At 30.8% G+C, this 15,225-nt stretch overlaps 1 protein-coding gene across 1 annotated transcript in view; it reads left to right on the forward strand.

The window, feature by feature from the left end:
* Positions 1-15,225, forward strand: part of LOC111622861 (protein transport protein Sec24C-like) — a 161,097-nt gene that overhangs the window by 99,124 nt on the left and 46,748 nt on the right. The window contains 6 exon segments of the mRNA XM_023365297.1: positions 1,436-1,552; positions 3,236-3,406; positions 4,295-4,391; positions 8,795-9,079; positions 11,314-11,508; positions 14,888-14,991. Of these exon segments, the coding sequence (XP_023221065.1) occupies positions 1,436-1,552; positions 3,236-3,406; positions 4,295-4,391; positions 8,795-9,079; positions 11,314-11,508; positions 14,888-14,991 (969 nt within the window).

The raw sequence follows: 15,225 nt of genomic DNA on the forward strand, positions 1-15,225 counted from the left end.
AATGTTGGATTTAAGAATTTTATCAATAAAAATACTCACAACCAAATTTAAAACTAAATGCAAATTGCAAAGCTTATTTACTTGATTTAATGTTAAATACTGTTTAATGCAATGCAGTGGAAAATTGAAAGGATTCAAAATTTATTATTATTGCCATGCAATAGGCAGGTAATAAGAATTGTCAAAACTCACTTTATAGCAGTAAAGAGTAAGAATTGCTAGCCTCCTAGCATTTATAATTATCAAGTCATGTGTCTAATTGTCAATGAGACTGAACAATCATTGATAAAAAATTATTTTGAAAAGTTTGTTTTTTTGTTAACTATTAATATATAATATTAAGTTCTAAAATAAACTCCAAAGTAATTAAATAGAAAAAGATTTTAATGTACATAATGTTATAGTAGATTTAAAGTTTGAAGATCTACCAGGGATTAAGATGAGTTGAAATGACAGTGTGCTAGTAAGGCTCTTGGCAGGAATGATTTCCATATTAGATGTAAAGTAAATAAGTGATAAATAAAGTAATATCTGTTAATGATGATGACAATAGATAAGAAAGTTTACGTGGACTTTACAATATCCAACTATGTGAATTTGGAGTCGATTGCCTAGCTTTTATTTACTGTAGAGAATTAACAAATGCTAAATTTGATGGTATGACTCTCAAAAAGCTATTCAGAAACGTTGTATAAAAATGAAGGAATTAACAGAGACATAGGTCTTAGAGATGATAAATATAAGCAGGAGTGTCTCTAATAATACTTTGATGATGATGATAAATGTGACATACAAAAAAACAGGAGATAACTACAGATGAGGCATATGTACATCTGTTTTTGGTGGTTTTGGGAAAAATAAAAATGAATGTGTGCAATGTTTTAAAAACACTTGATAAATTTAGACAAAGGAAAAGCTGAAGTATGGGTTCAAATTACAATTTAAAATCATCTGATAATTTGCAATAGTGCATAACTCGTCCACTTTCAAACTTGCTTTAAAACAGATAAATTATGGATTATTTGTAAGAAATTATAATATGTTAAATCTGAAAATGTACATAATTATAGTTCAAGAAATCCAACAGTATTTGGAATAGGTTTATTTGGCATAGGTACAGGTACTGTACATTTGATGCTGATACGTGGATACATTTTCATAGACAAAATAAATCAGCCAATTGTACTATAGTAATAATAATCTTAACAACTTACATTGAAAAGAGTGTTTAGTAAATGTAATTCCTTGGTGTAACAATTTTTATTGACAACATTATCATTTCATGATGAAGGAACCAGCTTTGAGTTTTTATGAAAATCATCCTTTGGTTCTCATTTGTAATATATTGGTCAATTGTCGAGATTATTTGTTTGATGTGATAATAACAATGTTTTATTTAACTTTTGTAATGTTTAAATTATTTTCTAAATTTCAGGCAGCCGACCGTAGTGGGAAACTATTTGTTTTTCATTCTACTCTGCCTACTGCGGAAGCACCAGGGAAACTCAGAAATAGAGAAGATCGTGCACTACTGGGAACTGAAAAAGAAAAGGTGGTGTTTTTCAAATTAAAAATTATTATAACATACTTTAAATTAAGTCTATTACAACTTTTATAATTTTTGAACATTAATATATTGTTATGAACATTATGGTTTTATTAATCTTGTAACAACATTCTCAATGATAATAAACATTGTCTAAACTAAATTTTGGAATAAACTAATATTTCACCTTGAGAAAAATGTGAGATTTGATGAAATATTTGCTTTTCTGTTGTTTATATAACTTAAACAAACTTTATCAACTAACCCATTATACATTAAAGCAATACACCAACCAAAGCCGAATTATTGGGCTAGAACCGGCTAAACAAATAATAATTTATAAGATAATTTGGTACTAGAGTTACGCATTAGGCACCATCTCTTGCTAAATTTAATAATTATAATTTTAATTAAATAAATTAAATAATTTAGAACTAGCTGGAAGAAAAGAATCAGCCCGGAGTGGGACTCGAACCTGCAAACCCTGCTCACCGTGCAAATGCATTGCCAATTACACTACCCAGACTTCTGGTTCAATCTCTTTTTTTCAGTGTATATAAGCTTATGTACAACCATTGACGGCCATTGCCTTTGGAGATGTTTACAGGACGCTTGATGTGTCCCCAGCCAGCATTGTAATGGCCTTTGATGGTCGTACATAAGCTTATATATACTGGAAGAGGAGATCGGACCGGAGGTCTGGGTAGCATAATTGGCAATGAATCTGCACGGCGAGCAGGGGTTGCGGGTTCGAGTCCCGCTCTGGATATTTATGTTAGTGTAGACACATTTCAAATAGTTTTATAGAAAAATTAATAGTATAAGAGCAAGCAGCAGTCATCAATTAAACAACAATTTAAAAAATTTGTCATACTGTACCAAATGTGTGAGACAGTTTTGCATTTATGAGACATCTGATTAGTAGAAACTATGATGTAGATGTTGGGGTCACATCGTATAGTAAAATTCTTCCTTCTCTACGACATTTTGTGATGAGCGTAACCATTTCAAGGCAATAGAATGATTTTAGTTTCATAAACTGGGCAATTTGGTCTTGTTTTAAATTTCATCACAATGCCAATGTTTACATTGTTTCATTTACAATATGAAATAACATTCTCTTTTCCACTCAGTGATATTATTTATTTTATTTATTTCTTTTTAATATAATATTCTCATGTTTTAAAATGATTTTGAGAGATTATATTTAACTTTCATTGAACATCTATAGAAAGTACTATAGATGTTCAATGAAAGTTAAATATAATCTCTATTGGAAGTCAGAGTACATAAAAAATGCTAAAAAGTAGAATTATTATTAATTGTTTACCATCTTATGTGACAGAAATGGATGTTAAAAACAAGTGATTAAAAATAAGAAATGTTTATACATTAAAATTTGAAATAAGATAGGTTGAAACATTGAATGTTTTCCGTATTTGTGAAGCCAGCTGTAACTTTTGTCTTGGTGTAGTACACATTGAATGTATACAACAAATATAAGCTTAAAAATGCAGAAATGAACCAAATTAATTACCAGATTTTAAAATAATTATTAAGATGAGAGTCTTAATGTTTAAAATTTTACAACAAAAATGGACAATTTATATCATACTTATAATAAACTCAATTTATCTCAATTCAATGTAATATATTAAATATTCAAATTGTCAATGTTTCAAATTTCAGATGATTACAAATCCACAGATACCTTACTATACTAAGTTGGGTGAAGAATGCGTCGCTGCTGGTTGTTCTGTCGATCTATTTTTATTTCCGAACTCGTACGTGGATGTCGCCACCATTGGAGAATTGTGTCGTGTGACGGGAGGACAGATTCGTAAATATTCATTTTTTCAGGTATAATAAAAATTATTTTTCTAAAAATGCAAAGCATAGTTTGGTAAAGTAATGTCGATTTACCACTATCATCTGTAAGCCGTTAAAATAACAAACTGCATAATTAATAAAATTAATTCATTTTCCTATCAGTAATAAAAAATGTCTGTAAAACCTTTATCTTCAGTTTACACTTTTTTTTATTAGCAACTAATGCTTTCAATCTTAAACAGATCTTCAGGTCTGAATACACAACTGAATTAGAATGAAAATATCTGAGATCTGTTTAAGATCAAAAACACTAGTTGTTAATAAAAGAATTTCCAACTGGAGGTACAAAGGTTTCGTGAACATTTTTTATTACAGTTAGATCCAGTTGATTTGTATTAGCATAGAATTATTCTCTTATCAGATAATACACACAATAAAAATATTTTTTTCAAATTGTAAAGATTTCATTTTGGTTTTAAAATTCATATTTTTCAAATAAATAAAAAAATTAGTTCTACATTTTAATGATGCAGTATATTTTAATAATTGTTTTGCTGTGTAAATTTATTATCATTGTTTATTTTACAAAAATAGTTTAAACAAGAAAATACATAAAACAGTAAAATAGATGGTGTTTTAGACATAGAGTAGCAAGAGGTTTATACTCTTAATTGATCTCTGACTTTGGTTTTGCAAAAAATTTGCCAGTTGCTATTTGATAAAACCTTGGAGCCAGATGTGATATAACTGATATTGTCCATAGTATAATAATGCCAATGGAATTCTAGTAAAAAGCAAAATTAATTAAAGAATCATTGGATACTTTTCTTATTTGATATAATCAGATAATTCTTGATATATAATATAAATTTAAGTATAAATTTAAATTACTAATGAGTTCATAAAATTATATTTTAGACTCGTGTCGACGGGGAAAGACTAGTGGATGACATAAAAAATGTCATTAGACGGTCGACTGTGTTTGATGCCGTGATGAGAGTGAGGACCAGTGCAGGTAATTATAATTTGTTCAATAGACTTAGTTTTTTACAATCTCCATTTTCAACAAATTGTTGCAATTCCAAGTAAAACAGTAACTTAAAAGATTATGCTTTTATTTGTGTTGAATTTTCTTTTCATTTTGTAATGAAAAAGTATTTACTTTTATTAGTAGTTTTTAATAAAAATAAAATAATAAATAGCAATTAGTACATTTTGCAACCATTAATTCACTTTTTTGATGGATTCGTAAGCACAATCAGATGACAAATGATGAGACTGTGGCAATGTGCTTTTTGTCGATCCAGCATTCATCTTTGCCTTGCCTCAAAATAAGTGGTTGCAATATTAACCACGTGTGTTCTCAGCATAATATTTTCCTAAATGCCCCCTGTAATACTTTTAAGATTATTAATGGATTTGCAAGATGTCTTGGCATTCTTTGCAGACACTACTTTTATCTTGTCTAGAAACATGCATTGTTTTCTACTAATTTTTAGAATCTAGAAGACTATGGCACAGATCTCTGACCAACAGTCCGCTGCCAAATGCTGTCCCAAAGCACATTTACCTGACTCGCATGGCTCGTTTTCATCCTTGTGTTTCATCATTGACATTCAAGCTTGTTTAAAGGCATATAAATTTTTGAAAAATCAACTAGAATTAATAGACATTTCACAAATGACTTTTTGAAAGAGCAATTTAAAGAAGGGAGTTTGTTAATTTTTCACAAATCTCTACCAGAAGAGAATTTATATTTTTCTTCTTTGTACCTTTGCAAAAATGAAATATGTGTAATCAAAATATTGAACATTACCAGCCATATCAAAAGGAGATTTTAAAATTGGGCACCAAAAATTGAGGCGTGTTTTTTTAAGTTAGTACCATTTTAAAAACATGAACTGCTTCATTGCTGTTCCACGTTGCCCGCTGTTCCACGAATGCCTGCTGAGTACCTACATCTGTTGGCTAATCACAGACATAATTACAGAAGCATTTGTTTGTGTATGTTTAACCTATCCTATTTTGAAAGTTTTCTCCATTGCATGTGGTCACCATGTTGAATTTTTGTCGATGTTAAGCCTAACAAAAAATTTTTTTACATAATAATCATGGCTACTGTATTATTAAAAATTATTTTTTTGTTTTGCACAAACAAAATAAATATATTGAAAAATATAAAACTTTCAAATTTTGTTTTTAATATAAAAATTATGATGCATAGCTGCATCTAGTATCAAAAACATTCTGATGCAGAAATGAGTATATTCAAGGTCAACAGGTTGGGTCAAATTAGCTCAACACAAAAATAATTGGGAACAACACGGGACAGGTTAAAATGCCTCAGACAATTGAAAATCCTGCCGATTATGAAGTATGCACGGTGATTCATTTTCTTAATGCAAAAGATGTGAAAGCTGCTGACATTCATCGGCAGATTAGTGAGGTGTACAGAAAAAATGTTATAAGCAATGGAATGTAAGAAAATGGGTTAGAGCATTTAAAGATGGCTATACTAGTGTCCATGACAAGGAGCGTAGTGGGCAACCGTCTGTTATTACTGAAGACTTGGTGCAGAAAATTGTTGCAGAAGTTTGAGAAAACAGATGCTTTACGATTTTGTCATTTAAAACAAAAGGCGTTGCAAGCTCAGTAAGAAGATTGTGTTGCTTCATGACAATGCCCGTTCACACATGGCTCAATGAACCTGAGGCCTTATCACATCACATGGCTGGGAACAACCCTACATATAGCTCTCATCTAGTGCCTAGTGACTGCCACTTGTTCCTCCAGTTGAAAAAGCATCTAAGCAGTCAGCACTATGACGATATCAAAATGGCTGTGCTACAGTGGTTGGCAAATCAGGTGCCAAGTTTCTATGAGGATGGAATTCAGAAGCTGGTTGTATGCTATGAAAAGTGCCTTCATATTGGAGGAAATTATGTTGAAAAGTAGATTAAGGTACAGGCTTTCATGTAAGAATTACACTTGTGCTTTTTTAATATCAAAATGGTACTTACTTATTAATTAAAAAGCATGCCTCGTATTTGCAATTTTTAAAATGTTTGAAAAAGCAGTTGCAAATTTCATATTAAATTATTTTTATACAAATTAAAGACAAAGTTGCTCTAAAAATTATTTCAGATGATCATCATTTTTATTTAGTGTTCTAGAACAAATCATAGACAGCTGGACCTTCCCTTTTAGGCTACACAACTGCCTACACTTAAAAACGTTCCTTAAAAACACAAGAAACCAATAAAGATTAAAAGAATTCTTCTTTAAAATTGGAATGGTAGATCTTACAATGTCTTCTTAGTTCATCCTTGTCCGTTTGGGTTTCTGGATCCTTTTATCTACTGAGGTAAAACTTGTTTCACCTCAGTAAAAAAATTTTTTCTGTGTAACAATGAACATATTAAATTATGTTTATTGTTACACAGAAAAAATTTTTTAAATCTGACTATATTTTTGTATCTGGCCTTGGACTTGTCTGTTACAACTCAGTGGCCCTTCACAGAAAAAAGTCGGAGATCCCATAGTTTGGGCATCCACTTCTCCTATGCTAATTTATAAAGTTGTGCACCACTTAAATAAGGTTTATTTTCTTCTTGATAAGTTCACTAACTTATTAAAGAGAAAATATGCACCTGAAGAGATAGTGCGTATTCATGTTGGTCTTTGAAATTTTTTTGATCATATATAAGTATTTTGATCACTTTTTATACTATAAATATTTTAATGGTCTTCATAGCCCTATACCTTTAATATTAGAGTACTCCAATGTAATAAATACTTGAATAAAACTTGTTTTACCTCTGAGAGAACTCGCTTAAGCTTTTTATTACAATGTTCATTTTTCTCTATATATTGGCTTAGCCAGTTAGAAGACTCACTTTTTACCAATTTTAGATATTTTAAACTTATCTGTATGCAACATTTAATGTTTTATATTCTGGTATATGTAAGCACAAGTTTAATTTTACACTTTGATAAAAAAGAAGTAAAAATTGTATATATTTTGTTCTTATCATTCTATATACGAGGGGCATTCGATATTAAAGATACAGGCCAAAATTACACTAACATTTATAATTAAAGAAAATGTTTAATACATTCCACAAAAACTTTATTTGTTTATTTCTTGACATAATCGCCATAAATATTGAGACATTTATCACAGCGTGGGACTAGTTTAAACATCCCTTCACAGTACTATTGCTCGTCAAGTTGCTTGAAGTAATCCAAAATGGTGTCTTGCAATTCCTCGTGATCCGCAAAGCATTTCCCCACCAAAAATTTCTTTAAAGGTCCAAATAAATGAAAACCAACAGGGGCTAAATTTGGTGTATGTGGAGGATGATGCAGGACTTCCCAATTCCACTCTGCCAACCAGTTTTGTTTGATTTGACGTCTGGAGTATAGTCCAGATTTAGTCCCTGTCGGATTTTTCATTTATTTGGCCCTTTAAAGAAATTTTTGGCGGGGAAACGTTTTGCAAATCAGGAGGAATTGGAAGATACTGTTCTGGACTACTTCGAGCAACTTGACAAGCAACAGTACTGTGAAGGGATGTTTAAACTAGTCCCACACTGGGATAAATGCATCAATGTTTGTGGTGATTATATTGAGAAATAAACAAATGTAGTTTTTGTGGAATGTATTAAACATTTTGTTTAATTATAAATGTTAGTGTAATTTTGGCCTGTACCTTTAATATCAGACGCCCCTCGTATTTTATGCAGTTTTATGTAATACTTTTGTTGCTGTGTATTTTTTACCTTTGGTGATTTATGTTATGTTTGTATTTTTATTTAGTATTTGTGTTTTTCCATTTTCTTAGGATCAAAATTTTTACCTAGTTTTTGTAACTCTGTTACTCTTATCTGCATCTTCAAAGAACATTAAAGTGTCACAAACATATTTACCTTGTAGAATTTTTGGTTATAAAGGCAGTAACTATAAATCTTATGGATATTGTCTTATGTACCAATGACAATTGAATTTAGAGTGAAATTAACTTTTAGTTTTTTCTAATGCTGTGAAGTTTGTCAGAAGTTTTTGTCTTTGAACATACACATGCCATATCATAATTATAACATTAGCTTAGTATTGAAATAGTAATAATTTTATTATTTAATTTTAATTAAAAATTTTCTTATTGATATGTCAAGAATTATAGTGGATTTTGCAATGCTATAAAATTCAAATTATTAATTTATATAGTTTTTACAATAAGAGTTTTGAATTTGATATTAGAAATTAACAAGTTGGTCACTTTGCATAAAAGCTGCACTTACCAAAATTGAAATATACCATAATTTTACTAATTTCATAATATTGCTAAAATTATGAAGCAAAAATTGTGTATTAGTTATACTATTTATTTCATTATAATTTGAGGTTTGTTATTTTAAGGTATTAGAGCCACAAATTTTTATGGTGACTTCTACATGGCAAATACTACGGATTTAGAAATTTCGTCACTGGATGATAAAAAAAGTATCACAGCAGAAATTAAATACGATGACAAACTGCAGGAGGAGGCCGGAACATATCTTCAGGTCGCCACCCTCTATACGAGCTGTAGCGGACAGCGTCGAATTCGCTTACACAACTTAAGTTTGAACACCTGCTCCCAGATGATGGATCTATTTCGGGGTGCTTCTGGAGATGCAATTATTCATTTCTTTATTAAAAGAGGTGAGTGTATTAAAAAGCATTATTATAATACAACTATTGTAAGTTAGAATTAAATATAATATTTTTTTTTTTTTTTTGTTTTTTAAAGACTTTTCTGTTCATTAAGTCACTTCCCTTAAAACCACAGAGAAACTTCTCAAATGTTTGAACATTTTTAAATTTTGAATTTTACCATTGAAACTAAAGAAGTGAAAAACACATCCAAGATACTTAATTTTTTAAGAATATAATCTAAAAAATTTGTCTGGGTAACTCTTGGGATTTGCGATGAACAGGTTCCTTAGAAATCTTAAAAATATCAAATACAGTGGAACCTCAGGATACGAAATTAATCCGTTCCGAAACCGAGATCGTATCATGAAAATGTCGTAAGATGAATCATTTTTCTCCATATGATTACATGTACCAAATAATTCATTCCAACACGAAAAACACACACAAATTAAAGCTAAGTAGTACATTAAAAAAATAACTATAGTAAGAAAAACACTGAAAAATGCATTTTGTAGTTGTAAATGTATAAATAACCATAATAGAATAATAATTGATTTAAAAAATGTAGTTTTATTTGCACTTTACCTTTGAGGATGGAGGTTTAAACTGGTGGTGGAGGAGAGGGAGAAGGAAAATAATACTAAAACTTACATAACATAATGTAAAAATAACTTAACACTAATTTTTAACTTTTCTGTTTTATATATTTTTTAAAATTTTTTATTCACTACTTTTTGCTTTCTTTCCTTCACTTCCACCAGCACTTTCACTGGATAGAGGTCGCTTGGTAAAATATCTATCCAAAGAGGTTTGGCTTTGCCTACTTTTTAAAATGTTTCTAAAATGACTTAGGCAAATGTCATTACTCCGAGCAGCAATACGGCCAATGTGAACCTTTTCGGGATGTTTCTTTTCAATAAAATCAGTCACTTTCTGATAATACCTCAAGATTTCCTTTATTGAGTGAGATCCTTCCACGATGAAGCAAATGCACGGACTGAGACCGATGAACAGAAGTGAATAAAAAATGGCACTGTGAACTAATTTAACGTTGTATGGTGAGTTTTTGTTCGTATTGTGGAGCAAAAATGTGTTCGAATTTCATGTATCCTGAAAATTTCGTATGCTGGGGCGTCCGTATCCTGAGGTACCACTGTATAAAAAAACGAGTTAGGTTTCTGTGGGTTGAGCTGACATCTTAGAGCTAAAGTATGTGGATGTTTTGGGAATATTTATCCTTTTCAAATGGTTTCGATAAGCAAATAATAGCAACTAAAGTTTATTTTAATCATATATTTAATTATATTAAAAACATTAGTTGTACATTTTAAGGCATTTTGGTTAATGTTACTCAACTGACTTTTATTTGCATTCTCCGACACTTTGGCATATGGTACCCCGGCTACTTTCCACTTAAAGTTGAGATTGAGCCTGGAAATAAGGTCAGTTTGTGCAAGGAGTTGCAGGAAATGATTCAGTAATGCCATATATTTCCTAAAGCTCAAACTGTTGTTGGCCACTCTGTCAATTTTTCTTGTTTGTTGTCTTCCTCTTTGCCGTTGTGCAAATTTTCTGTAACCGTCGTGTTCGGTTCCATAACTATCCACTACAGAGAATATGTTCTTGACATCTGCCTATGTGTTACCGCCCCTTGATGACTATCTATTAGTTCTGTGTAATGATATAAAAGATGACCACTAATTCATGTATATGTTCTATTTACATAAATTTTGTCAGCCATAATTTGATGAAAAGCATGATTGCTGTAATGTGTGTATGGCAGTTGTACCTTTTATAAAAATTGTAAAAATTGGAAATAACAGTACATTTTTTACAAGAACTGTCTGTAATGGGAATATTGTGAAAGCAATTTATGAATGGTCTTGTAGTCAATCGTAATTTTTCTGTTTATAAGCAAAGTCACAAATACTGATGATGTGAATGACAAGGGTTGACTATTTATTCATTATACAGATTTTCTTTAAAATTATATTAAAGTACACACTCATATTTTACGTGATTTGAAATAGCAGTAATAAATAAATTTTTTACAAGATATTATGTATATGTAAAAATTAAAAATAAAGATATGTCTTTTCTATAAAAGTTTGTGTGTTTTTCTTATTTTAGATACTGTACAAAGCTTATATTTTTTTGCTAACAGTGTATTTTGTGAGTTATAGTAAATGAGTTTTTTTTTTAAACTAAGGTTGTCTATATTCTGTTTTATTATTTTGTAGCTTTGAAACTCTTGTTAGAAGAACCTCCACAACAGGTTAAGGAAAGTATCGGGCATTCTGTGGTCGGCATGCTGGCTGCATTCAAGAAGGCATGCACGTCTCAGTTGTCCTACGGTCAAATACTTTTGCCAGAAAACTTGAAATTATTGCCACTTTATATAAATTGTCTTTTGAAGAGTGATGCAATTAGTGGTGGTATGTATAATATATTTTTCTTACTATTTTAATTATCAAATTATAGTATCTTATAACTTTTATCTGTATCTATCTAAATATTCTCAAACTGTGATGATTATTTTTGTTTTATCCTCGTTATCTCCTCAAAATATACCTTGAAGTTACGCAATGATCCTGATGTTTCTGCCATATGTGGAATTCTTTCTTTGTCTATCTGTTTAATGCCATTTGCAACTCTGTCTCGATTGCTTCAAATCTCTTTGTCAATCTAGATCATCATCTTGGGGAAGAGAAAGAAACCAATGAAAGCCAAGACTACCAACGGCAGAGAATAGTCACAGTGTTGTTAGATGCGAAAAATCGTTGTGGTATATTACATGTCTGGTAGTTTTTATTGTGGTCTTTGTGCAAACACTGCAAGAAATCTCAAGAAACCTAAAAATTTTCATTCATTGTTTGATTATTTCATATGAGGGAAATTATTAAATCAAACTGGATTGTCAGTCCTGCCAAACACACTATATAATATAATGTGTTTTTGTTCTCTAAGGCAAACAAAAGTTTGTGTATCTCAATGTCATCCCTCCTTAAGTCAAACCGATTTAATAGGTGGATCGGCACCCATCAAGTTCAATTTTGTGAATCATCTTTTTGGCACGTCATCCAATAAGGCTGCTGTATTATAGTTTGACAAGCAAACTGCCGACAATTCATTTTAGATGAAATGGGCTATGTTTTAAGACAAACTAGGAATGTTATTACTACTAAGACTCTTATGATTGTAACTTTTTATTCAAAAATTCCTTTTCAGCTTTATCTACAAGCACCAATATGTGGGGTGTGTTTGTCGAAGGCCACATATTGTGGGTGGCTGCAAGTCTGTATTTAACATTACACTGTTATATTTAATTCGGTTTGTTTATTTTCCTGTTTTAATTTATTTTGGGGTACTTTATACATAAGTTAAAAATTGATGAAATAATTATAATTTAGGTTATAATTTTTAAATTTGAAAAAGTTTGGGTGTAGAGACATTCTCTCTTTCAAATGTATTTGTTCTAACACAGCTGAGTAAAAACCTTTAATTTGGTTTCCTGAATCAAGCATTTTTTCCTTTCCTTTCCTTTTTGAATATCATACCAAGTTCAAATGTTATTTTTGTTGATCATTATAATCCTTTTTATATTATTTGAACTTTCTCTTGTACTTCCCAACATGGGTGAATTTATTCTATATGTTTTGTTTAAAAATTTAATGTTTATACAAGGGTTGATCAGTAAAGACTTTTACAAATAAAACCAGTTTCAATTTATTAAATGTTTTACTCTGACTTTTATAGGCCTTCTTTGAAAAGAGTAAGTCTTCCTATATAATATTGTCAAATGGTAGCATTATAATAGCCTTTGTATGGCAAAATGTAGTTGCATTTTGCCTTGAAGAAAATGGAAGAGAGGAATGGCCATAAAATTCTGATTTTTCTAAGAAAAACAGTCTTAGAAACTCATGAAATACTATGGGGAAGCCTACCGTAAAAGTGCACAGTCTCATGAAGTGGCCTTCAGAGTCTCCGTTAGGCTACGTTCTTTGACAACAGAAACTTGCCTTTTGTGACTGCCTCCGTTATAAAAAAAGGCAGCCTCGAAGTGTCTGCAAATTTTATAACAGAAACTGGCATTGGTACAGCTGCCACAATCAACAAATTGAAGGGATCAAACTTCCCCAAAACCCTCGCCTGCGTGGCCCCAGCCACAATTGCCCGAAACAAATTTTCGTATTGCCTGCTGAACATTTTGCAATTTCAGAGTTACGTTGTTATTTTGAGTTACATGCCCTGTGAGACTCCCACTCAGATACAATAAAATGTCAGTGTTGTGTCAGTAATCTTCTGAAAATTTTTAAAACACTTAAATTTTAATGCATTAGTGATGTAACTAAAGTAAAGAAAATTAGATACTAACTTGAAAGGGATAAAAAAGAAGTAACCTTTATTACTTCAAAGTTCTCTAGCTACAAAGAAAAAAATCAATTTCGCTAATGCTCTCAACACAAAATATAATCATATCTCAACTTTGAGAGAGTACATTGTCCACATGAATTCTGCTCATTTTCTACAATGTCACAATATTATATCTAGTCCAAAATAATCAATTATGTACCACAACTGCTAAACAACCCCAACCTGATCTCTTGTGACTTTCCTGTTTTCTACAGTAATTATTTTCTGACCTGAAAACATTAGTTATGTTCCTAATATTGTCCAAGGGAGCATAGTGTTGGGAATGACTTTTTCCCAATAAAATAGACATGTTTTAATTGCCTTTTTTTCCTCCTTGTCATTTATACACTATCAAGAAATTTCTTTCACACATCTAAGTTGATGTATATTGTATATACATCTAAGCAAATAATAACACTGTAAGGGGGAATCCCTTGGGGGACAGTATTTGGACCTACTACATTATTGCTTTATCATGAATTCATGAACAAATAGTTACAGTTATAATTTTACATTGAATTCCACAATAATAATGTTAGTGTATAAACTTTAGTTTTTTTATTATGATAATTTACATAATTAAGTGTTGATGGTTATCTATATATATATATATTTATATTTATATATATATAAAATCAAGACAAGTTGATGATAATAATAATAATCAGTGCAGAGCCCAAACGGTTAGGAGTTGAAATTTGGTACATAGTTAGGGTACATCACAAGAATGCACACTAAGAAGGGATTTTTCGAAATTCCTCCCCTGGGGGAAAAGGGACAGGATTAAGGCTTCGACAATGGAAGTGTTAAGAGAAAGCAATGTGCAAGATTTACAGACGCAGATGCAGTTTTCTGCATTTTGATTGCGTTTTAATAGGGTATGTCACAAGAATATACACTAAGAAGGAATTTTTCGAAATTCCACCAGCGGGGGGGGGGTGAGGTTATCAACAATGGAAGTGTTAAGAGAAAGTGGCGGGAAAAATTTACAGATGCAGATGCAGTTTTTTTGTTTTTGTGGGAAATCGAACATTTTTTAACCCATCTAAAAATTCTCTAATTAGTCTGGAAACAGGGGTGCCTAATTCTTGCATTCTTTGAAAACGGGTAAGATTGACTATAACATAATAATCTTAATCTTTGCTATCATAACTTTTTGCCTGAGCAACACTGGGCCCATCTGCTAGTTATAGATAATTTTTATGAGGATTTTTTGTTATTTCTATTGTCCACATTTTAAAAATTTTTTGTATGCATTTGATAAGTGTTAAACTAGAATTAAGTAATGTGGATACATTAACAACTATTTATCTAGCTTTTAGCGTTTTTTACTTATTTACAAAGAAGTGGAAATGATTATTAATTTGGTCATATATTAAAATGTTAAATCTTTTCATTTAGGTCCCGATTTGACAGCCGACGAACGAAGTCTGGCAATGTTGAATGCAAATGGCATCGATCTTTATGGAACCATTTGCTATTTGTATCCGAGACTCGTCTCTCTGGTAAGTTATAGTTATTTATATTTACTTGCACGTAGTCTTATTTAATTCAAATAATGTTAAAAATCAATACAGTAGATCCCCCTATAAGACGGTAGATACGTTCCGTTCTTTATGAATCAATTTTGTAGGAATCATAGTTTACGGACTACGGCTGTTTGAAAGGTTTTCTTTCATAAAATTAATCGATTCTAGACTAATTCGACTCAACATTTCCAAAATACGTATATTTTTTTG

Source organism: Centruroides sculpturatus, unplaced genomic scaffold (genome assembly GCF_000671375.1).
Source record: "Centruroides sculpturatus isolate CEXI.00-Female unplaced genomic scaffold, Cexi_2.0 scaffold226, whole genome shotgun sequence".
NCBI classification, from domain to species: domain Eukaryota; kingdom Metazoa; phylum Arthropoda; class Arachnida; order Scorpiones; family Buthidae; genus Centruroides; species Centruroides sculpturatus.